The 25,295-nt window shown below is 52.4% G+C and overlaps 1 protein-coding gene across 1 annotated transcript in view; it reads right to left on the reverse strand.

Annotated features, from left to right (window-relative positions):
- SSH1 (slingshot protein phosphatase 1) overlaps positions 1-22,719 on the reverse strand; it is a 37,714-nt gene extending 14,995 nt beyond the window's left edge. The window contains exons 1-3 of the mRNA XM_059827930.1: positions 22,654-22,719; positions 17,990-18,030; positions 1,701-1,804 (exon numbers count right to left, since the gene is read on the reverse strand). Of these exons, the coding sequence (XP_059683913.1) occupies positions 1,701-1,804; positions 17,990-18,030; positions 22,654-22,719 (211 nt within the window). The remainder of the gene's footprint in view (positions 1-1,700; positions 1,805-17,989; positions 18,031-22,653) is intronic.
- Between the last annotated feature and the right edge of the window lie 2,576 nt (positions 22,720-25,295).

A 25,295-nucleotide genomic window follows, 5' to 3' on the forward strand; every position in this document is an offset into this window, starting at 1 on the left:
CCAATTAACTTTGCTGTCCCAGAGAATACTAACAGAAGTGAGTTGCTTGCATGAGCGTTATCTGGCTGTGTGAGAACTCGACCTTACGGTATTTGGAAGCCACCGAACATACTGAGACCACCTGTGACTGGCACAAACGAGGATAGTCTTCCTGTTACAGCATCTTAGAGAAGACAGAAAGATACAGGCACTGAGGACTGGGGAGGAAGAGGCAGGAGGAACAGTGTCTGATTAAAGAAAAAAGGAACAAAGGAAAAAAGAAAAACTTTGTCTTGTGAGACACACATCGTGGGATCAGCCCCACCGGCCTTATGGAGGGTATGTCTGAACATGAGGCACTTCTGAGGAGGAAGGGCTGCAGGAGTGGCCCGGTTTGGGTGACAGATCCCTTCTATCTCCAACAAAGTGCTGCTCATGCAACAAGTCCCTTCGGCTCTAGAGCAATAGGTACATTTCTGTTTGGTGAAAGCAAGCGAAAGGAACAAGGAATCTACAAGAAAACAAAACAAGTTCACGTCTAATAACTGGGTAATGCACTCATAACTTTCCATACAAGATAAAATTCCTTCCGTAGGATGTTTGCTGGGTATATGAAATTGCTGACAATTAAAGAAACCCAAAGCCAAGCTTGGCATTCAAACACCCTCTTTGTGCTTGGAGTGTTTACTAAGCAGCAGACACACAGTACCACACTGTGCCTTTCCCACATGCTCCTGCTCTCAAAATGCACCGATGATCTTATTTCTTCTTTCCCAGTAATCACTTATGCCAAAACTGTCAAAGACAGAAGGCATAAAACCACTGGGTAAGTAGAATCCACTTTCCTGACCCCCCTATCTGCTTATCAATCCTTACGTACGTTCACCATACAACTCCCTGCCATTTCTTCCCACCAGCCTGGCACACTGGAGGGGACTGGGGGAAGAAGGACAGTCTGTTCTTAAACCGTGACAAACTCTTACAGGCCAGACTGTGACGAGTTAACTGAAAAGGGGATTTTCCTGAAACCAGGAAAGGGGATATAAGGAGCTAAGAAACGTATGTCTATCCAGAGACCCAAGTCCTGTTAAAGCGTTCCTCACTCTTACCGGCAACATCAAACAAAACCAGCAACAGGTATTTTCAAAAGAACAAATGCTGTGAGCTGGCACTGAAAGTTCCAAGCTTCAGATTATTGGAGGCTGGGAGAGCACTCGGAGAAATGTCCCCGCCGTGCTGAATCAGGACCTCGATAACTACAGAAGAGGTGCTAGAGCCCCGTGACTCAGCCCACCCAATTTTCCTCCCCACAGGCCAAAGGGGAAAGCAAAGATCAAATCACTGAAGGGCAAGTGACATTTCTTCATCTGCAGCTGTGGAAAACAGGGATAGATATTCAGCGCAGACCTTCTGGCTCAGCAGGCTTCCCTGCCTAAAGAACGCCACACTGAATGCCATAATGTCTGCGGAGGATAAATCTCTACTCCAGTTACAGGTCCAAGATAAGGACAAAAGTTTAAACAAAGACTCAATAATCATATGTTCCCATTCGAATCAAGTGGGCTGAAAACCTGGTTTTACTCAGCAGGTTGTACAAGGCCCTTTACGACAATTAGAGGAGTCATCCACCCACCCAGGCGGGCTGCCAGGCTGTCCGCGTGGACGGGATGGCGGCGAAGCAAGAGGGAGAAAGAATTTCAGTAAGCTATTTAATCCACTACCTGCATGTTTGTGAGGATGCTGGAGACTTCGCTGGCCCTGGGAGGTGTTTCCTTGTTGCAAGAAAAGGGCTGCGCCTTTCACCATGAAAAAGCTCTCGCTTAGGCTGGAAAACAAATGACAGAGGAGGTCAACTGAAAGGAAATCTCAGCAAAACGCGTGGTCAGGTCTGTATGCCTAGGGAAGGAAGGGCTTCCCCTCACTAAAACGTAGTAGGATTTTGCCCTGAGAAGCTGTTCCCAAAGTTTGATCCTTGCCACTTGCATGGCATGGCTCCAGGATTATTCATGGATTATTCATGTGCCATTTTCCACCAACATTTTATTACTTGGCCATTGCAGGAGAACTTGCCTGAGCTGTCATGGCCTGGAAATGACTTTATCATTTGATTATCAAATTCTGCAACTTAAACACAGTAGAGGGCAAGACTTTTTACAGGCTTAGACCTGTAAAATGACTGAAGATCAGGTTGCGAGTCAACCAGTTCCTACTAATTCCAGTTCTTGAGATTTCTTTGGAATGCAAAAACAAGAACATGCAACCATACATTGTCTGTAGATTGAAAGAGGAAGGGAGGGCAGATGAAACCTGCACATCACAAGAGAAAGGAAACTGCGCTGAAACCTCAGGGGAAAAAACAACTGACACAATAGCAAAGATTCTGCTTTGCTCTGGCTAGATGAAGCCATCCTGGAAAATACTGCTGATAAGAAGGCACGTCGCAGTATGTGCAAATACATAACAATATTTCCACAGAGTCAAACGACACGCAGGCCCCAGAACATAACTAAAGAGAAGGCTGAACAAAATCAGTAGTTACAGTAAGCACCAGCACAAGCCTAATTACATAGTACCATCATGCACTCGCGAGCGTTTTAGAGATAGACTTGGACGTAAGCGGTAAAGTTAGCATTTCCCACAAGGCTGAAAATCAACATCTACTAAGCTACCTTTTAGTTGCCACAGTAACTGCTTACACTGCGTTTCCTACACCGCTCAAAACATCACAAGAGACATTCCTTGTTACAAAGCCCAATTTTCTGCCGCCCTACACTTCCAAACATAGATCATCATTAATTACTGTCTGCTATCTACTAAATATAAATGCTCCATTATGAGATCGTGCTACATGGGAGTTACTTATGCTACAGCAAATGATCCCACAGGAGTTACTACTCCCAGCTCTCATCTATTCTGTACTTTATCCGGGGTCTTTGCCTTTGGGCAGCGGTGAGCAGTAATGCTCCGATCCAGCTTAGTGACTTTGTGAAGACAGGCATGAATTTCATGTCTTTTCAGCGTTTGCTGCAAGTTCACCTTTTCCCTTCTCAGAGAACACAGCCAAGGCTCCCAGGTGAAGCTTCCTCATTTTTCAACCAAATCTTCAAGGTGCAAAATTCCCAGAAAAATCTGGATCAGCTTTAAATCCAAGATTTCAGCTGCTTTTTAAAAGCGAGGTAAAATTCTCGCCTAAGTTCCAGGCTCCACAAGTCATATACCAGAACCATAAAATGCCAGCAGGACAACTGCACTCTAATTAAAACAAGGTTTTCTCCATCTACCCTCCCGCAGTATCCTAGCACTCACCACTCACTTCGCTAGCAAGTTGTGTCTGAACAGGAGCCGCGCAAAGTTCGCTTGTGATCCGAAACACTGGCTCCGCTCTGCCTGGCACGCACGCTAACGGCAAGAATTCCTGCAAATGGGAATTTGGTTCATTCCATAAGTGAGCCAGGAAGAGTCTTGTTTCCTTTGCACACCAGATCTCACAGGAAAGCCTTAAAAAAGGCCAGAAGTTACACAAAAGCAGTGACACCGACACAATGTATAGGATATTCATCTAGATACCAGCTTCACGCGCTCATCTGTTTTTTCAGCACGAACTGTTCGATAATGCACAAGGAAATAATTCACAGTAATCCTGACCCAAGAATTTTGGGAAATATTTCTTTGGGAAAGTGAAAAAACACCCCAAAGGATGTTCTTTTATCCCTAACGAAGTACTGACTGGGATTTCTATGGCAGGAAGAGACAGAGCTCCTTCCCAAAGGCACCGGTAACTCCTGCTCTGACGGATGATCTTGCCCGACGTTGTCCCCTGCTGCAGTCAGGAAATCTTTCACAATAAAGCAGAATATTCCCAGTTGCAAGCAAATGAGAAAGCTGCGCTGCAGGAGCAGAAAGCGATTGCAGGAGAAGGACAACCCACATAGCAAAATTTTTGTCACCATGTATTCATCTGCATGGAAATGAACTGGAAAGCAAAGCCAAATGACCTGTTGAGAGCAAGATTTCTTTTTTAATTTAAATGCTTGTTTCCTAAACCGCGCACCAACCTTAGAAAGCGCAGCTTGCTGTGACTCGGGCTGCCCGCGCCTCCCCAACACTCCCCGATTTCCACGTAAGCTCCCGTTGCCATACGGCCGGGACGGCTCCGTACAGAGGTAACTTATCCAAGCCCCTCTTTGCAAAAGCTCGCCTTTTACACCATGCTGAAACAGCGACGTTACCCACCACCGTCCCTTATCTCCGCTCTAGGAACGCTCTTTGCTCTCAGTCACTTCATACAACTGCTCTAAAAGACAGCTAACAAAATAAAAGTGAGAAAAAGGCAAGGCACGATACTCCAACCCCCTTTTAAAAAACCCTTTTAAATCCTGCAGTTCCAGTAAACAACTAAAACTCCAGCCTTTTTACAAAAATCTCCTAAAGAACAGAAAAATGCTATCGTTAAAGAACATCCCCAACTTTTGACCCTCGGCAGCAGTGATAAATGCCCCAGTAAGCAGCATTTGTTAGCAGCATAAAAACGAGTGGCTTATACATACTAATTTGGACTGGTTTTCTTTGAACAGCAGAAGCATTGTGCTGGCCCAAGAGTCAGACAGAAGTCAGTAAATTCAAAAAGATTCATAACTAGCTGTAAAACTCACATCCTTTTGCTTCTAAAGCCATAAAAAAAAAGAAAAGAAGGAAAAGAAAAGGTTGACCGTATATTCTGTGCGAAGCAGAGAAATCGCGTCTGTTGATGCTACCCAGGAACTGGATGACTTTTACAGAACACTGTGTCTTCCACTGATATCCTGGCTTGAAAAAGCACTTGTCCTAACATATCCTGATGAAAGAGGGCCATTCAAGGGGGGAAAAAACCAGCTGAGGCTCGTCTAATCATTTCCCTCCTCCAGACTTGTTTGTTTGTTTGCTTCCTGCCGCATGCTCTGAAGGCGACGCAGCGCCCATCAGCAGGCACAAAGCACAGCCGCCCGTCGCTGTAGAAAGCCTGTACGTATTCCCTGGGACAGGACTAGATAAAAAGCATCGTATCGACTAATGCCCGTTCGTTTCTTTACTATTAAAACACTGCATGCCACCACTGTAATATAGATACGGCAAATGCAATAGCTGTCAAATTAAAATGCTTCTTCGCTCACTGTACGGCTACCACGGTTTGATTTTCAGAGTGAGTCACGAGTTACTGAGCTACTCCTGAACAAGAAAGTCTTTCAGGTGGTTTGGTATTTATTTGTTAGCGGCTGGCTATACTCAAATTCACTGAAGACTTGTTGCTTACAGACCCCTGACTAATTCCTTCTCTAGGCATTAACCATAACCACCAGCACCGCCAGCCTAACCAGCGGGGAGAAGCAGCTTTCTGTTCAATTCTCACCCGGCCCGACTGGCACACACAACAGAAACCACCAATTCCCTGGATGCCCTTTCAGGAATCCTGAGCAGCACAGCTACTTCACAGGAGCCACTTCAGGCTCTCAAATAAACGCAGAGCCCGTGGGTTTTGTCACAGCCCCGGGACCCTGGTGCTGCCTAGTGCTCCAGTACGGCTGCACACCATTCCCCTTTCCGCTCCATAACCTCGGCTTACCAAACTAATGGCATTTACCCCCTAAGGAAGGTAAAAATCTATGCTTACAAGCATCTGGGAAATGCTGAGGGTGTCAGTGGGAGGGTACAGACAACTACGGCACTTTGCTGTCCGTAAAGCAGGGGCCCTTCTGCACTCAGAGGGATGGCACCTGGAGAGGGTGCTTAACAGCCACAGCACCGCCGAGGGCAGGCTCCAGTGTCTCCTGCTTCGCTGTCCCTTGCTCCATCCGTTGGCTCCGTGCTGCTCAACTTGAAAAGGAAATATTTCTTCCCCTTTGGGAAAGCTCCAGAAGAGCGTGGCTGCAACACACATCAATTACATTTCAAGTTGCTTAAGAACACAATAGGCAGTGCCTTTTAATCGTTACAAAATGCCGCCCCCCGGGTCCACAAATAATGCCAACAAGCAATCTGTTAAAAATACCGGGTTTCGGAACAAGAGACAGAGCTGCTCGCGTTACGGGACAGCCAGAGCGGGAAGCCAGCTGCCAGGCGCTGAACAGTTTTCCCCAAGCAGTTTGCTTTGCCATTGCGGCTTAGGCTGTGGTGTGTCCCAGGAATAAACCTTCTACGCCTTGGGTGTTCGAGTTCCCTATTTTAATGGGAAATCTCACATAAGACGTAATCATCTTGCAGGATACAAGAAAACACTCTATTAATGTATCTTATAGCTACGTAACTCATCTCAAAATAAAGATCCATACACAGAAGTCAGTAGAGAGAACAGCACTTTCCCTGGGAAGACACAGCCAAGCCTGGGGTTGATTCTGCAGTCTCTTGCTAGTCTAAGAATTAAAAAGTACTATCTAGCTAAAAGAGGCAGAACATAGAAACAGCAGTTTGTGTCTGGCCGGGTATTCCTGCTGCTCCCAGAACTGCCGCAGGACCGCTCAGTGCACGGGATGCTCAAGGAGCCTGGCTTATATCCACACCTGCAACGACCCTCGGTATTTCTGGAGCCGTAATGAACTTGTTATCTTTGTGTTTGCTGTTGATGACAGCTGAGAAGAAACCCGTTTAGTGCAAGTGCTGTTCAGATCTGTTTGCTTACAGCTCTCCTCTTAGAGCGTATTTTAGTGCTGAGTTCATGTAGCGAAGAAGAGCAGACTTCCACTCTGTCAGGCTTTGCTTTGCGTCTTCCTCGGGGATACAGACAGCCCCGCACTCCGGCCAGAGGCAGGGAGCAGAGAGGGGAGCTGCTCCTCACACACCCGGGCACAGGCTTGTTCTCGGGAGCAGCCCAGCACCACCAAAGGACCAAGGCACGTGCACCTGATGGGTCCCAAAGCTTGCTTCAGCTCGTGTTTGGAGCTCGGGAGCAGAGCTCCGTGTTCCAGAAAAGCTCTGCAACGAAGCCTTGCCCAGGCACAGGGCCACAGCGTCATGCTCTCCGGGCACTGAATCTCTGTCAAATTAAGTTTCTTCATTTCCCCCTCATTAATGAAACCAAACGTACGCGTGGTGCGGGGGCAGAGAAGGTCATCCATCCATCAGGGCTGAGCCAGAGCCCCGGGGGACAGCCGTGGCCTGCGGGCTCATCTGACAGCAGACTGCCCAGGCAGCAGCGCTGGAGCAGGAACACCCCCTCACCCGGGGTCCATCACACCCCGGTTAGGAGCAGGCACGCTCGTCCTGCCCTTCTTACCTCTCCCCGTGCCCAGAGCAGCTGCCCTCCTGCAACCAGGTCCGTGTTTTAGGCAAAAAAAAAAATGTGCAATATTCGCTTCTCTCAAAATTGGTCGCAATTTTACAAAGGCACGAACACGGTAGTGCCTCCCGGTTCCTTGGTTTTTATGGCGTCTTCTGCTCAAAACATTTCCAAACTGATAAGGTGAGGAAATAAGAGGCCTCCCAAGCTCCACAGAATTAAACACACTTCCCTTTTCCACAGCCCCTTTGATAAGGAGGAAGAGAACTGATTTTTTTCCCCTTTTCTTCCCCCCTGTTTTCTGCTCAGTCTGGAAAAAGCCCGGCCGGCTCAAGGCAATTAAGCAAGGAGATGAAATGCAGCCCTGGAGAGGGGCCTCCCCGGTGCACCTCCCCGCTGCAGTGCCGCAGCCCGGGGACCGAGGCAGTCCCCTCGGATGCTCCCGCAGCCCAGGGACCGAGGCAGTCCCCTCGGATGCTCCCGCAGCCCAGGGACCGAGGCAGTCCCCTCGGATGCTCCCGCAGCCCAGGGACCGAGGCAGTCCCCTCGGATGCTCCCGCAGCCCGGCCAGGCCCCGGACATGCTGGAGGGTGGGTTTTAAGGCAGGGCACGGCTGCAGCGAGCCAAAGGGCCGTCACGCAGCCGCACCGAAATAGCACCATAAACTCAACTGGAAGCGAGCACGGCAAATAGAAAGGAAGATGCGGGGAGAGAAACAGCAGGAAGACGAGGCGGCAGCTGTGCGGCCCCGGCTCCCCAAGCCACGCCGACTATTAAAGCATGCTGACTGCTTGCTTTGGCTTGATAGGAGGCACATCAGATAACACTTCCTGACCAAGAGAGGGGCCTTCAGAAGGGGTCTGAGCAACACGGAACAGCGCCAGGGAAAAATGCACTTCGAAGCCACTCACTCACATGCTACTGTACAACCTGAGAAACAGAAATGGGAGCTTTAACAGCAGCAGCAAGTCATTTCTCATGCTTTTTCTTTTTTTTTAAAGTACTTTGTGTGTTTCCAAGGGGCCTTCGCTCTGTGTCACACACCAGTCATGCAGAGTCCAGTGCCACAGAAAGTTTAAATGAAACATAAAGGCATCACCTTTACAAATATAGCCGAGAGTATCGCCACGACCATCCCTGCTTAACTCAACACGGAGTGGGCTGCCGTGCAGCGGGACGAGCAGAGCGCTCCCCACCAGGAAAGACTCGGTTTCAACATGTGCAATGCTGTTTTAAACCAAAGTGCTATCGCATACATGTGTAGACTTTGTGATATGCTGATGAACTGACCTGTGATCAGAACTCCAGGTGCCCAACACACCCGCTAAAGTCGGCGAGAGCTGCCAGCATCGCTTGGACTGCGGTGCTCTACCTCTGCCGCAATCTCTGTGATGCATCTCAGGCGGAGGCAGCTACCTTCAGGGCAACTTTTGGAAATGTTTGTCTTCTGAAATACTATTTTATTAGAAAAAAATAGGGTGCAGTGTTAGTGGGCTATAAAAAGTCATCACTTCTGAGACTTCCTGAGCTGAAAACAAGTCATCCCAAGAAGAAACCCAAAACATAAGCTGTGAACCACAGCGAGGTCTGACGTTCCTTCAGACACACAGGGAAGATCTCCCCTTCCCCAGACGCAACCAGGGCATGATCATGCGAAAAGTTGCCTGCAAGGGGGCCAGGCAGCAGCCCCCGCTGAGGGGGGGTCTTGTAATGCCTCCCCGCAGGGGCAAACATCTCCCACTCTATTTCAAAGGGGAGCGAGACGGTCAGGCAGGCAGGAAGACCCGGCAGGCTTCGCTCTCGTGTTTTTAGCGGCGCAGCAACAAAAGGGGAGTCTGAGCATGTATTGTTCAGCTGAAAGGCGTGGGCCACATCCACAGCGCAAGAATGCTAAGAAGGGTTTGAGACACTGCGGGCCATTCACAGCGCCAGATACAAACGCTCCTCGAGCACAAAGAGGAAAAAGAAAAAAATGAAATCAATCATGAAGCCCACAAAAGCTAATTTCCTAACATAAATAGACTGCTGATGATGTGCCTCCAGCCACTCCTGCGCACCGGGCGAGCGATGCATCTGGCTCGGGCAGCGATCGCCCCAGCTCCACATGGAGCCGAACCCAGTCAGCCGTGCGTACCCCACGCTGGGGCGGCACACAGCTCCGAGGGCAGAGCACGACCCGGGCTGTGCCTGCCGGCAACGCGGGAGCAGCTCGGATAAACCGTCCAAGAGAAAGGGCAGGAAGAGGGAAGCAAACAAATTAGCAGGACTGCTCCCCGTTCCAGCAGACTTGCGCAAAATAAGTTAGCAGAACAGCTCCCAAACGGCCAGGAAAGAGAAAATTCTAGGAATCCCTAGTACTTCGATGGTGAAAAGCCAAACAAAATAAGAGGTTGTTTCACAAGGAAAAAGAAATCCTTTTTGCTCATCCCATTAATTGCAGAGTTCAAAAAGCCACGAGGCTGATCACAGCATCGCCCAGCTATGCGATGCGCTTGGAACGAACGGTTTGAGTCACAACAAGCATTTCTGAGATTCCCACCGAAACATGATGTCATTTTTGTGATAGCCACTGTCTCAGGAGGCCAGGGCCAGATCCTCTCCGACCCTCGGCCTGGGCGACTGCCCATCCAACTGCTATAAAGGAACCTTCCTCGCACTCTTAGGAGGGGAGTATTAACCCTACGGAGACTCCCAGCATCCGTGTCCCCAGCGTCCCTCTGTGGCAGCCCCACGACCACCCACCCTGCGGCGAGGGCTCAGCAATGCTTCCCCATACCCCTACCTGGAGCGGCTCACGCTTGCCGAGACGCACGGACTCGAAGACCAAGGCTAGGGAAGGCGGCGGCGGCACAGGGAGGCGTGAGAGGTGTATACAGAGGTCCCAGCATTAGCAAGAACATGGTTTTCCAGCCTAGTGCACTCTCTGCCATGCAGCATCCCAGTGGCCTGAGGGAAGCCGGCTATCCCCAAAACACTGGCTCCCTTCTTCCCCCGCACTAAAACACCCAAAAGACACCCTGTGTTTTCCTACAAGTCACTTTTTTGGATGTTGTTGTTGCTACGTTATTGCCATAGCTGTTCCGTGACCGCAGGTAGGGAGGAGGACAGACCACAAGCCCGGGAGTGCCAGGGAGGTGTCTCGGAGCCGTGGTCCAAGCTAAGGGAGAGGTGGGACGACGCCGGCCCCCAGGCTCCTGCCGTGGAGGGCACATCAAAGGCAGAGCCTCCCGCCTGCGCTCCCGGGCAGGAGCCGATCCTGCTCCCGTCCTCCTCCCCAGCCGAGCTGTCGGCACATCGGCCGATCCTCCTGCATTCCTCCCGTCAACTCATTGTTTTAATCCTATAAACTATTTTATTAAGTCACCCCACTTCACCCACTCAGCGGTGTCTCCCGGAGACAGGCCAGAGAAACAAGTGGAAACTCTCCAACGGCGCCACTGGAAAAGAAAAGGAAGGTGAATAATAGTTTCAAGCATTAAGAAAGCAGCTTCCAAGTGGCGTGTATGAAGGTCAGCCAGGACATGGACAACAGCATAGGAAGCACGACTGAGAACGCTACGGGCAGCGGTGGCACAGCAACCCAAAAAATAGCTTAGCTGCTGGGTTTCAGAATGACTCCAAAAAAGGCAGCAGAGACCAGGGAGTACTTGACACATCGGCAATGCGTAAAAATAAAATAAAATAAATCTAGACAGATCATGCGGGGTAAACGCAGAGTGAGGAAAGTTCTAGCTCAACCCTGACACCCCCTCTAGTGTTTAGCGAGACGGCAGCCTGCCTTCCCAGCTCCCCCCAGGGTATGCAGCCAGCACCCCAAGGGCAGGAGGCGCACCCCAGAAATTAGGAGACTGCCAGCCAGGGGCAAAGCTAGCTCAAGACATAAAAGTGTTGGTAAAAGCCTCAAGATCACTCCTCTTTTTCCCTCCACTCCAAACCCATCTTTTACAAGCAGAATCGGTGTTGCAGAGCAGCAGACATCCATAGTCCGAGAAGTTTTACAGGGCTGAGAGGGTGATGCCCACACGTGGGCAGGCTGCAAGCAGCCCCCCCAGGCAGCGGTTTCCACAGGGATGTGAGCGTTGGACTTGACCGTCTGGATGGCAGACAGGGCAAACAAGCAACCTGGCAGCTTTCTGGAAAATCTGAAAGGGACATTTTGTCCTGTTCCCTGCATTTCTGGATGCCTTGGCCCCCGATGCTAAGCCCCAGAGGTTTTCTGCCCAGCGGTCAGCAGCACACCGCCACGGATCCCCCAGCAGCTGCCTTCACCAGCGATTCCTGCAGCAAGGATTTCTTCCAGAAACATAGGTGAGCTGGTGTGGTTTTGGCAGGTTTGTCAGTTTGGCGAGTCCCTCTGCAGAGGGTCTCTGTGCTAGCGAGATGAGCGTCAGGCACAGACTCCGGGTCCTACAACAAATGCTACGTCAATACTGGGACTTTGGGGAGAGTGTGGTGCGATGGGCAGCACCTTGCCATACCAACGGCGAGGACCAGCTGAGGTGGGTACGAACACACAGCACACCGGCCGCTCCGCAGGCGTCGTTTGCCTTCCTGCTCTGGCCCCAGGACGAACGCAGGGAAACCTACCTCTCCTGTGGCAAAAGATAAACCTTTGCACTGGCTGCGAGGGGAAAACATCTGCGCGCACAAGCAGCTCCGGCAAAGCCGTTAACTGCTGCCAGTTCACACCCTAGTTACGGGGGTTCGTACCTCACGTTACGGAGAGCTGATGCAGATCTGTCTGGGCTGCACAAGCGCAACACTGTTGAATTCTGCCTGGACTGCAACTCTAAAAACTTTTGGAGAGGGAGGGCAAGCTCAGCAGAGAAGAGTCCTTCTGATCCTAGATAAACCTAAACAACTAACGGACGCAGTTTGCATCCTAATCCATTTGAGGTTGGGCTTATTTTTGGCTTATTTTGCTTTCTGACTTTCTTGTGTAGCAGTAAAGTGATTCTGTGTCAGGGATTCAAATGCTGCAGAGGGACGCGTAAATATTTGGGAAATAAAAATCTCAACACTCTCTTCATTAAAAGTAAAGCCATGCCTATGAAGGTGTTCTGGCCATTTCACATTCTCCAAAAACATCTTAAGAGAGCTTGTCAGGCAGACCACAGCTCTGATTTGTATGAGAAAACCCTGACTCACAGATCTTGGCAACTGATTATCAAAGATTAAGGTATTTAAAAATCAAGAGGCATTTGGAACCAAAATATTTTTCTGACCCAGCTCTAACACCTAAATAAACAGTAACCACGCTGGCCTTTTACAGAAAAAAATGCTCAGTACCGTTGATACCAGGGCCAGTTGTTTTGTTTTTTGCCAAACTGCTGAGGTTTCATGGAAAAAAAAAAAAAGAAAAAAAGGAGATTTATACACAATTCCAAAAAGGGTCTGATCACCACATCTTCAAACTGGCAGGCCTCCTGCTCTTACTCTACCTACATCCAAGTAAACTCCTCACGTTGCTCAACTTCAAGTCAGCAACAGTTTCCTGGAAAGGCCAGATCTTAAATAAGTGTCAAATAAGTGCATGCTTCCTCGGCTCCACGGTCTTTGAACACAACCCACCACAAAATGTAAAGGCCTAATTATATCTCCATCGGCTTCCACAGCCACACCTACGGGCCAGAAAGTTACCGAGGGTCACGAGCCTGTGAATTTGCCTCCCCATTGTATGGAGCACGCTAAGGCAGGATGCTGCAGCCTTGCCAGGATGTGATTCAGCGTCCTGTTTTGAACAGTTAATAAAGTCAGCAACTTCTGCCCCAAGATCTCCCACCAAATAACTGGGAGACAGTAAATACTGCAGCGAGCAGGACTTGTCAAGTATGTAATGAGCTGCTGTCCCCAGAAATAAATCTTCAAGACAGCTGCCCCGGCGTACCCCGAGCACCTTCCCAGTACCATCCACGCAAAGCTGCGGATAGCAGCCATTCACTCAATGCTGCCTCCAGCAAAACATGCTCATAAATCCCTAAAAAAGTTAAAGATCAAGGTGTTCATAAATAATTTTTGGTGCATTAAAACATAACATGCAATAAAGTGTAACGTATAGACATCCCCAGCTGCGGTGGGCACTCAGTGCAGCGCAGGAGGAGAGCCGTGCAGAGCAAACACGCGGCTGCACGGAGAAGATCCTCAACAGCGGGCTGGAGTCGCATTCGCTCTTCGAGTTCCCGCACTGAAGAAGCCAGCCGTAGCGCCAGCGAGGAATCTGGCTTATTACAGGGATTTTAACCAAACAGCCTCCTTACAAGGAGGCCTCCGGCGTGTGCCAGCCGGGACGATGCTCTGTAAAGAGTCTGTCTGCAGCAATTACTCCTCCCGCTGATCGCTGAGCTGCAAAGGGAGTTTTCATCAACCTGAGGGCTCCGCTAATTCCTGCAGCGAATGCAAAACCAAGTCAAACCAAGGCCCAGTGTAACTCCACTACCTTCAAAAGAGAAAATTATTTTACTTCATTAAACTACAACAAAAAAAGCAGTAACTAAAGGAACTGTAGAGCTGGTTATCAAACCAGTGTGGCGGAACATGTTCATTCCCGACCAGGTAATCATGCAGAATGCAAAGGCGAGTGAGGTGGAAAGCACGGGGGACACGGCGCCTTCTACCCATCACAAACAGCCGTAGGTTCCTCAGAGCTCAAAAGCCATACGACTCTTACAGCTGAGAGGTTTTAATGCTGAATAAAACCCAACAGACCTAATGCTTTGCTCGGAGTGTTTCGGAAGATGACCTAATAGTCATCTGCCAGGCTGCAGATGGGAGAAAGGGGCTCGGGAACATTAAGTAACTTGGCGAGGGACACAGGATGGCATCGGCAAAGAGAGGAAGACCCCCTGCCTCCTCTTCTTCCTCTACCACTTCAATGTTCAGCAGGATGCTGGATGCTCCAGGCAGCGCTCTCAACGCAGGGTCTCCACTTCACGCTCGGCTGTGGTCACGCAGCACATAGAGGCAGCAGAGCAGTGTACGCCGTTAAAAGATCAAGGTGTTAATAAACAATTTTTGGTGCATTAAAATAGACGAGCCCAATCCTAAAAACCTTTATCTCCCACAGCTGCTCTTGCCAGCTCTTAGAACTGGGTTAGTGGTGCCAAACAAGAACAGTTCTTTCCATAATGATCTTCAGGCTTGATCAGAGGCTGGAGACAACTAACTCCCAGGCCCTTCTGCAGCAGTTCAACCTCCATCTCCCTGCAGGTGTCGAAAACACTCACCCGGCCCTGTTTCTGATCGCATTCGGATTGCAATTGGAAAGCCAATAATGGCAAAGATTACACAATGACTGGCTAAACAAACTTACTTGTGTTTGTAATTAAAACCAGTGATTATCTCGCTGCATTTGCCAACCGCATCTGAGAAACAGCCAACACTCACAACATGACTGGCTTTGTAAAACATCTCCTCTGACTTGGTGCTAGAGAGCCAACGACTGAGTGATGAAAGTCAATCGGGTTGCACCAAAAAGCAGCATAGGGAAAATTGCGCGTACCCCTTTCTCCCAGAGCAGTCTGCTTGAAAAGAGCTCAGCTCCGCTCTCAGTCTCCCCCGCGCTCGGTATCATCTTCTCTGAGGTTGCTCTGAGCTGAAAAAGCACAACGTGGCTCCGCGCCAAGGTGGCAGGCACTGTGCACGCAAGGCTCGCGCCAAACTCAGCGGACCCTGATCTTGTAAAACCTAAGGTTGTGCTTAACTCTAAGCTAATGCATACTCCCATGGACTTGACGTAACCATGCCGGCAGTTTTCTTACGGTTTGGGTGAGGTTTCTCAAGGTTCTGTGGGTGTGCTGCATCACTGGGGAAAAAACAGGGATCAAGCCACAACATCCCGTGGCCGATCAGCATTCGGGAAGGAAGATTTCAGCAGAAGTAGATAACACAGAGAATCAGACGTGCAAGTTTTTGTCTGTACCAGCTGCACCGAGCCCAACTGGGCTGCTAGATCTGAGTCTGTGCTTGCTCTTTTTCTTCTGCTACGAATCTTTACCCACTAGGGAGCAAAATGGTTTCCAGCAGACAGCCAGGAGTCAGCGGGACGTTCCCTGATCGAGGCTTCTGCAAAATTTTTGGGAAGTGAGAGAAAAGGAAGACTTTAAAGCACATTAATGTCTAAGAAAATACAGGTAGCAACAGTATCTTTGAAAGGAAAGCCAAACCTAGAACATGTCCCTCGGTCTCTTTCAAGGTAGAAGCTGTTTCAGGGAGAAAATAGAAAGAAAAGCATTTTGGAATGACAGAAACCATAAGGAAGGTCTGCAGCTCTTTGACCAGAGAGCAGCAAGACGTGCGGCTGGTTATAAAACCATGATACAGGCCTGTTCCTCTAAGAAAAAAAATCATAGAGCTCATATAACCAGATCCAACTATGCAGTCTCGAATGAAAATCCTGGAATTTTTTGGAATGAATGAAACTAATCTGTTCAGCAAGCGGATGAGTAAGTTATGTCATAAATGTGTAACAGCGCATTCATCCTGTATCGACGAAACGCAGTTTGAGCTGGCAGCAAGATGGGGTCCTGTTTCCAACCCTTCCTTTTTCTAACCATTAGGATCTTTGAGGTCTGCGGAGTCAGGCGCTGGACTGCCGACCCTGGCGTTCAGGGCACATGTGACAGAGCACAGCTGTCACCCAGGTCTCCCCCAAGGCTAGACCAGGACTTACAGATCCACAAACATCATCATGGCCCATTCCGGTGCTTTTTTTCAGAGGAGACCTGAACTCAGCTGTTGGAGAAACAGCACAATGAAGTTGAACAATTCTGCCACCCCATGGGCACCGGGTAAAGTCCCAGCGAATTGATCCGGAGCAGCTGCTGCAGGACGGGGACAGGATCTACCCACCTCCCCGCGAGAAGGAGCTTCATTTGTCATCTGCGCTGCATCCACACTAGGGCCGCACACCATCTTCAGTACTTGGCAGTGTTTCCCCCCCAAGTACAGCAAAGGCTCTGCACAAGAGCCGTCCTATTCTCGAGGTCTATCTAGTGATTTAGTTACCAGATTCTTATCCTGAAAATCGTACACAGAAGAGCCGCCCCAAGAGACTGAAGGACAGAGGAAGCTCATGGGATCTTGGTATCTAAAGTCAGTGCTGCAGCGTTTTTCAATGGCTAGTAGAAAAGTATCAGCCTTTAAACCCAGTCTCACTACATCTACCCCCACGATTGCTCTGGTCAGTGAATCCATCAAGCACCTTGCAAAAAGGCCAGACAGACCAAAGGCAGCCACAAAACCAACGATCTCCCAACGATTTGGCTGTGCGTTGTCATTGAGTTCATTTGTAATGAAGAGGGACAAGCTGTATTTCCTCTTTCAGCACAAGAATCACATACACAAAAGAAGAGGCTATCATACTGCTTAAGTGTTATTATTTAATACAACATGGGAAAAAGCACAAGAATTCAGGATGCGTTGCTATTCATGACTTCAGCAGGTTCCTGCTTGAGCCTTGAATTGTACCATAAGCCCACAACCAAGCCGGGAGCAGAACCAGGAATCCTGAATTTTGCTTTAACTGATACAAAATGCATTCTCCAGAAAATAACCTAACGAGTACCATTACAGACTGCCATTAAGCGCCCCTACACAGGAGACCACACAGCAACCCAACGTACACTTCTGACCCGCGTGCACGCAAGCAGGACAGCCGCCAAGCGCCAGGCTTTCCAGACAGGCTGCGGCCGCGACAAATCACCCCCGGGATGCAGAAGCAGCAAGGCCTGACACTTTCCTACGCTGTAAAGGAGCAACTTTGCTTTTCTGCTGACTTCACTTGCAGGATAAAGACCGTCTATGCCCTGACATCCACTTGCTGCTCCCGCAAGCACAAGGTTAACCAGATTCCAAATCAACTCCACTTTGTCCTAGTCTCAGACCATCAGACCGCGACAGAAAACCCACTGCCACCAGTGTCTCAGTTTTATATCTCTGTAACAGTAGGTCTCAAGGCATAAAATGGGATGGAAACAACAAGCTCGAGCTCCAAGCAGCACCACAAGTGGCTTTGCTTTTACCTGAAACCAGGAAAATTAAGGTAGGAAGTATTACAAGAAGAGACCAAGCATGCTGAACCACTGTTGTGTTTTTACACTTTATCTCTTGGATTGCAGTTTACAGGTTAGAGGGTAAGAGCTGTCTGCAACAGCTGGGTGAACGATCCACACAATTACTCAGAGCCCCATTAGGCCAGTCCCGCCAAACTAGATTTATCGTTACTACTTCCGATCTCTGCACAACCTCAGCAAGAGAAGCCTTTCTCTTCTCCAGCAGGATATCTCAGCCCTTTCCTCCCCCTCGCATGAAGAAAGCGGCTCTACGCAACCCCAGTATCAAAGGGGTCAGATTCCTGATGATTAATACCCAACATGAGCAGAGCTCTCCACTACCCGCCCTGGGAGCGTACCCCCCTCCCTGACCCAGAGCCCCAACCTCAGAGAGCAGCAGCAGAGACAGAGATGCTGCGATAACAGTTAAGTGCTGTGGCCAGAGCTGATGAGCAATTTTCCGGTTTCTTCCCACCAGGAAAAAAACCCACAAACCCTCTTTTATGCTTTCAGTTCATTAAACGCTCGTCTTAAAACTAAACTGATAGGGGAGAGAGCATCCCCAGTGTTCAGCTCTCTGCGGACCATGCAGTCCCCTCCAGGCAAGCGTACAGGCTTGAGGCCGGAGTCCTGTGCGGGACCAGGACTCGGCGACACGGCAGACAATTAAAAACAGTGGAAACGATGTTTAGAGCCAAATAGCTCTGCTTACCTCACGTTCAATTTACGCTCTTCATCACTGCCAACCTCCAGCTGAGGGGAGAAAAGAAGGATACAGAGAAAGTTACACACTGCTTGTTTCCATACTACAACTTTAAAAAAAATCCCCACGCTTTTTAAAACCATCCCTGCAAGAACAGGTCTTGAGGGGTTGCTTTCCGCGAGGTTTTTCTTGGTGCCGGGGATAAATGAGACTCCCTGGCCATATATGCCATCAGCACCCGGTGCCGGGTGACAAAGGGGCTCACGGGGATTTTAAAGCTATTAGGTCCTAATCCTGCAAGCTGGTCCTAGAGCGCAGATCGGTTTGAAGATCGCCAACCTCGACGTCACCGAGAGCGCACACGCATCGCTCCCACCGAGCGCACACGTGAGGGCAGAGCCTGTCCCGAGCGAAAGGCTGCTAACGAAGAGCCAGGCACAAATGAATGCTGTAATTCAGGGTGTGCAACGATAACACAAGCGCCCTCCAGCCGATGCAGCCAAAACTGCCCAGGCGGGACCGCCCCAGCCTCCAGCACCCGAACCCCAACCCGGCGCTGATGTGCGACTCCACTGCGCACACTGGCGGGGCCCCTCCACCATCTCCGAGCTGCCACCTCACCAACGAGGCCACCTCCACCTGGACGCTGGCAGGAGACACGTCCTGAGGCTAGGACGATGCCCACCTGGTTGCTCAGTCATCAGCAAGTCCTACATCTGCTGCCTTCCTGATAAACACACTTTGATGGCAGGCACGTCTTAAACCGGCCACTTTTCCAGCAGACACTAGCGGAAAGGTCTCCTGGAAGCCAATTTTGGCTGCTCAGGTGACATTACTGGCCTTTATACTTCACTTACTCTCCTTAAAACAGAAGCGTGCTAGCTGACTTCAGCCTACTTCCAGAGAGAAACATTTTCACACAGCCGTGCTTTCCAGCCACCTCCTTCAACTTCTCTATTAGCTTCTGGACAAAATTCCGTATTAAAGAAAAACAGAGTTGGGGCTAATTGCATCCAGAGCTGACCAAAAAAACGAAGGCTCAAAGATAATTCTCCTCCTTTGGTCCTGCGTAAGCAGCGAGAAGAGAAAGGGCCAGGCGCATCCCCTCAGAGGGCAAGGTTGCGCTGGGGAGACGGTTTGGACCCATGGAGCAAAGCAGGGACCTTACGGATCACCCTGCGGTAGGAAAACCTTCAAACCTGCAGCACGCCAGAGCCTAAGGAAGCTGGAGGGACACAAGCCTTTACAAAATCGTGCTCCATCAGCGCTAACACTCAGGGAACATTCTTTTATTTAGTGCAACATTGCTTAAAACCCACATCAAATAAGGGCCAGCGTAAGGGTTACTTGTTTCCACATGGTTTTGCAGAAGTGAAAAAATAACCAATTAGTTTCACATCAAACATTCAAGCTTGAAGTTTTGCGTGTGTGTAGGACCTGGGCTGTTCCCCACCCCTCCAAGTTAAGACTCGGGAGGCCGGAGCGCACAGGAGCTGCTCTGTTTACGATCTGCGAGAACCAAGTAATGCCAGGAAAAAACCCCAAATGCAACCGTGCAGGCTGGATATTGGAAATATAGCCATCTGGAGGGAGAGAGATACACAGACCCCGTCCAAAATGACTGCAGCTGATGGCGGGAAACATACCATCGCTATTTTTAGTCTGTTTATGCTGTGCAGTGGCAGCTCAGAGCCAGCCCGGCCGGGGCAGCAGGCAGAGCCCCAGGAACAGCCCGAGCCCCAGTGCCCCCCACCAGCAGATCCCCCCAGCCCTGGGAAGGACTGGCAGGTTTCTGGCCTCTGTAAGGTCACCCTCCTGTTTTGTTTGGGCCTGTCACGTAGCAACAAGGGGGAGAAAAACTATTTTTCTTTTTAAACAAATGTGACTGTGAAGTCATGACTGTCGTCAGCTGAGGCTCGGCAGCAGCGCTGGCCCCCAAGTCTGCTGCGGGCTCGTCTTTTGCCGAAGCTGACTTGCTTTCTAAGTCGACTCTCCCTGCATCTTCTATTAAAAAGCTGCAGTAAAACCAAAACACGGCAGAGACACTCAGCATCTTGCTGTCTGCCTCGCTGAGTGCTTCTGCCTTGTTTTGGTCAGAGCATCCCTCCGAGCTGGCAGGTTTTACGGCGCACCACGCACGTGATGCCGTGGACCCGCAGCTGCTCGCCACCACCGTGGATCCCACCAGGGCACGGACGCCAGCGCCGGGGCTAGACCTGCCAGCCGCATCCGCACCCCTCCCCGGGGACTCTGCAGAGCGCGGCCGGGCTGAAGGACCTGGCACGGAGCGGGAGGTGGTGTGGAAGGGAGATGGCAGCGGAGCTAACAAGCGCCTGCAAGTTTGCAAGCGTGCGTGAACTAAGAATCTCTCTTCCTAAGAATTTACGGCACGCTACGTTAACACAGCAGCAAGCCTCTTGCAGGCAGCAGCATCCATTTTATGAATTCCTTCAGGCTCATGAGTTAAGAGAGGCTGCAGCAGCGTACTCACAATTAGCAAGGACGTATGGTCATCATCTTCCATTAAAAAAAAAATCTAATAATTATTCACATAGACTAAAAGCCCTGAAGAGCTCTGATTTTCCTTGCAAGAAAGACCATAAAAGATCAAGGAGCAGGCTGGCACTTTTTGATGGGATTTGTCTTTGAAATTAGCTTTGTAAAAACAACACACTGAATTTGGAAAAGGACAGTTTATAGTTTTATGGTATTTCACGCCAGAAGGGACCATTCAAACAGAACGGGAGCTGATGACTTCCTCTGGGAGCCACCGAAGTACACCTGAGCCACGGACATCAGCGGCGGAAGTGCCCTGGGGTGGACAAAACCAGGCGACAAGTTTGGGGCAACATTTTTAAGAAGGAAAGGGAGACTCATACGGTCACCTCGCTGAAAAAACAACAGTGAACACAGAGCTCCTACACAACGCAATGCCTAACGCAGACGTATGTGGCCAGGTGAGAGGCGTACTGCTTTGACTGCTCTCCCACCTGCACCAGTTAAATCCAGTCTAATTCCACTGCCTGCAACAGGGTTACAGCTCATTTACATCCTTGTAGATCAGGTGGCCACTAGGTCTCGTTTAAAACTCTGTCTAAACCAGAACCCAACAAAACTCCTTCGGAAAAATCCTCGGAAAAGCGCAAGTCCTGTCTCCAAGTTTCTCAATGAACACAGCGTGCTCCAAACACCGGGTCCCTGCCGCCTCAGGAGCCCAAACCACACGACAGGGATCTACGGCAAAACAGTCGGCAAAAGGAAGGGATGAGAAAGGAAGGGATGAGGGACGGCCGTGCAAAGGGAACCCCCGTGGCCCCTGGGTGAGGGAGAACCTGTGAGCCCTACGGCACCGTCCCCCTCCCGCCTCCCCCACCTCAGACTGGATAATCAGGGGAGGCACAGGGACCTGACAGGTGACAAATAGGATTGTTTACCTGGCGGGAGCGGGGACAGAGCGAAGCCAAGGGCAGCGAGTGCCGAAGGAAAGGGGGGGGGGGGGGCAGAGGGATGCACGGGGAGGATATACAGGGAAACACCGGGCCTGTCTTTGGGAGTCGCAAAAGAGAGGGGTTAGGAGGAAAAAAGGGATGCACGGGGAAGAAGAAAGAGAAATTGCAGGATACAGCTCTGTTTGGATGGCACCTGGGAGCTGCGGTGAGGGAAGACGGAAGCCCAAGGCTGGGCAGAGGCAGTAGAAGGCGTTTCTGGGGTGCAAGAGTGAAGGGGGCGTGTGGCAGTGCTGGGACACGCAGGGCGCCCGTCCTGGCAGCGCTGGGACACGCGGAGCACAGCATTACGGGGGCAGCGGGTTAAGCAGCGTGTACGTGGCCCCGGAGCAGCAGAGCTGGGAAGGAGAAGAGGGCAGCAGCACGGTGCAGGCTGCGCTGCGGCGGGCACTGGCAGCAGACAGCGTGGCACAGAGACGTCGCACAGGTACGGGGTAGAGTGGGACATGGGAGCTGCTCCAGCAGCAGGGATCTGCCCGTGGCTGCTTGGGGAAGGGCCGGTGCGAGCTGGCCATGGGGCAGAAGCACAGCGGGCGCGGGGAAAGGCAGTGCCATGGCAGCCCAGGCTGCACAGGGACAGAGGGGAGAGGCGGGGGGTACAGCAGAGCATCCCTGGGGCAGGAGGCGCTGCGGGGTGTCGGGGCGGGAGGAGGCAGGGGCCAAGGGGCCGGCAGGCACAGCCGCTCCACGAAGACAGGCCCAGCGCGCTGCCCGGGGTGTGCCTGGCGGGGAGCGAAGCGGGCTGCCCCGGGCTCAGCGAGCCAGAGCTACCCAGGCGAGGGTGGCGGCGGCGGACAGCCGTGGGGGAAACAGGGCGGCGTGCGGGCGAGGAGGGGACGGCCAGCGTGCGGGGCGCAGAGCGGGGAGGCGGCCGGAGCGTCCCGGGCCTGGTTCGGCCTGGCGGCACCGAAGGGCTGGGGGCTGAGGCGGAGCGGGGCTGGGCGGCACCGGGGGCCGCGGGGGGCCGGGGCCTGTGAGGCGCGGGGCCGTGCGGGGCCGTGCGGGGCCTGGCGCTGCGTGCGGCGGCGAAGCTCCTACGGGCCGAGGGGGCCGCGGCCGATGCGCGGGGCCCGGCCGAGGCGCTGAGGGGCCGCGTCCCGCCCCGCCCCGCTCCCCGTCCCCCCGCCGCCGGGGCCTGCTCTGCCCCCGCGGCGCGGCCCGGCTCACCTCGCTGGTGCTGGCCGAGGAGGCGGCGCTGGGGGTCGGCGAGCGCTGCAGCGTGACCAGCGCCATGGCGGCGGCGGTGGCAGCGGGGCCCGGCTACAGCGGCGGCTGCGGGGCGCCGGCCGCCTCCACCGCCCCGGCGGCTGCGCAGCCCGCCCGGCCGCCGCGCCGCGGGGAGGGGCGAGGGCGCTGCGGCGGCGGGGGCGGCCCCGGGGCGGGGCGGGGCGGCGCTTCCCCGGGGCCCGCGGCCTGGCCGGGCCGCGCCCGGGGCCCCCCGCGCCGGGCTGGGCTGCGCTGGGCTGGGCTGGGCTGGGCGAGGCGGCCGCGCCCGGGGTCCTCCCCACCCCAGCCCAGCCCAGCCCGGCCCAGCCGGGGCTCCAGCCCCTCGAACGGGCGGGGCGCGCTCCCCATCACCCCCAACAGCGTCGGTGGGGTCGGAGCTTCACCCCCAAAGCACCTGAAGGGCTCCGGGGCGCAGCAGCCGTCCTTCAAACCCGACCAAAGAAAGTGCGAGGGGTCAGCGGTGCCAACAGCAAGAGGCAGACGAGTAATGGGGTAATTAGCCTAAGAGGCTTTGCTGATTGCATGGAAAGCCCTGAATAATTGAGGCCCTTGGGTGGCCGCCTTTCCCCCTCCGCCCCTGCCCCGCCACAGAGCTGTGCGACAGCACCCTGGGCCCCGCGGGCTGGATGCCCAGGGCCTGGCCACCGCCTGCCCCAGCGGCCGCCTCCCGGCACCATCCCCGGGAAGGACGCGACCATGATGATGAGCCTCCTCCGTCACGGCATCCCGAGCGGGACCCCGAGCCGTGGCTTCGCCAGCTGCCAGCCTCCGGAGCTGGCCGGGCAGCGTGGATGGGGTCGGTGGCTCGCTGGTGCTGCTGCTCCTGCCCGGCGGTGGGATGGCGGCCTGTACTGGGTTTGCGTGGCAGCGTTTTGGTAGCGGGGGGGCTACAGGGGTGGCTTCTGTGAGAAGCTGCTAGAAACTTCCCCTCTGTCTGATAGAGCCAATGCCAGCCGGCTCCAAGACAGACCTGCCACTGGCCAAGGCCGAGCTAATCAGCAACAGTGGTAGCGCCTCTGTGATAACATATTTAAGAAGGGGGGGAAAAACTGGGAAACGGCAGCCGGAGAAGAGAGGAGTGAGAATATGTGAGAGAAACAACTCTGCAGACACCAAGGTCAGGGAAGAAGGAGGAGGAGGAGGTGCTCCAGGCGCCGGAGCAGAGATTCCCCTGCAGCCCGTGGTGAAGACCATGGTGAGGCAGGCTGTGCCCTGCACCCATGGAGGTCCACGGTGGAGCAGATACCCACCTGCAGCCCGTGGAGGACCCCACACCAGAGCAGGTGGATGCCCGAAGGAGGCTGTGACCCCATGGGAAGCCCGTGCTGGAGCAGGCTCCTGGCAGGACCTGTGGATCCGTGGAGAGAGGAGCCCACGCTGGAGCAGGTTTGCTGGCAGGACTTGCGACCCCACGGGGGACCCACGCTGGAGCAGTCTGTTCCTGAAGGACTGCACCCCGTGGAAAGGACCCATGCTGGAGCAGTTCGTGAAGAACTGCAGCCTGTGGGAAGGACCCACGTTGGAGAAGTTCATGGAGAACTGTCTCCCGTGGGAGGGACCCCAGGCTGGAGCAGGGGAAGAGTGTGAGGAAGAAGGAGCGGCAGAAACAACATGTGATGAACTGACCGCAACCCCCATTCCCCGTCCCCCTGCGCCCCTCGGGGGGAAGAGGTAGAGAAAATCGGGAGTGAAGTTGAGCCCGGGAAGAAGGGAGGGGTGGGGGGAAGGTGTTGGGTTTTTTTAAGATTTGATTTTATTTCTCATTATCCTACTCTGATTTTGATTGGTAATAAATTGAACTAATTTTCCCAAGTCAAGTCTATTTTGCCCATGATGGTAATTGGTGAGTGATCTCCCTATGTCCTTGTCTCGACCTACGAGCCTTTCGTCATATTTTCTCTCTCCTGTCCAGCTGAGGAAGGGGAGTGAGTGAGCGGCTGTGTGGTGATTAGTCCGGCTGGGACTAAACCATGGCATGGCCGCCGCAGCGATGCTCGGGGCTGGAAACGTGTGCGAGCGGTGCTCCGCTACCAAAAGCGTTCAGGTACCGGGTGCTTAAGCCCTATGAGCCCGCAGACTTGACCCTCCCGAGCCATCCCCATTGACCTCTCAGGGTAAAGCATCCTCCTGCTCCCACCAGCGTACGCCAGCCCGTGCCTTTCCCCTGCCTTTTGTGGGACCATATTCCCATCGCCTGCAGTGGGTCGTGCTGTGTGGCTGAAACTCCAGGCCCGGGACTCCAGAGACATGTCTGCACCCTGGCTGTGCAGGAGATGAGTTCCTATGTCTTTTATCCTCATTACCACTCTTACAAAAGCTTTAGGCAGAGGAAAATCCTAATTGTAGCAACTCTGCCCAAGCACCGCCTGTGCTTCCAGGGCTGCCTCCGCTACTGGTAATGATATCCGCACTGACAGAAACCTGGCTTTTCAGCCCAGAACCCAAAGTTGTGGGTTTTGTGAAGGGAGAGGCAGCTTAGAGATGAGGAACAAAGCCATCTGGCCCCTGAGAGGGGGAAGCTGGGCGGCACAGCGCCTGGGCTCTATTGGGAGGGAGGCAATGCCGTTTCCTTCTTACCACAT

This window comes from Gavia stellata, chromosome 21, assembly GCF_030936135.1.
Source record: "Gavia stellata isolate bGavSte3 chromosome 21, bGavSte3.hap2, whole genome shotgun sequence".
Classification (NCBI taxonomy): Eukaryota; Metazoa; Chordata; class Aves; order Gaviiformes; family Gaviidae; genus Gavia; species Gavia stellata.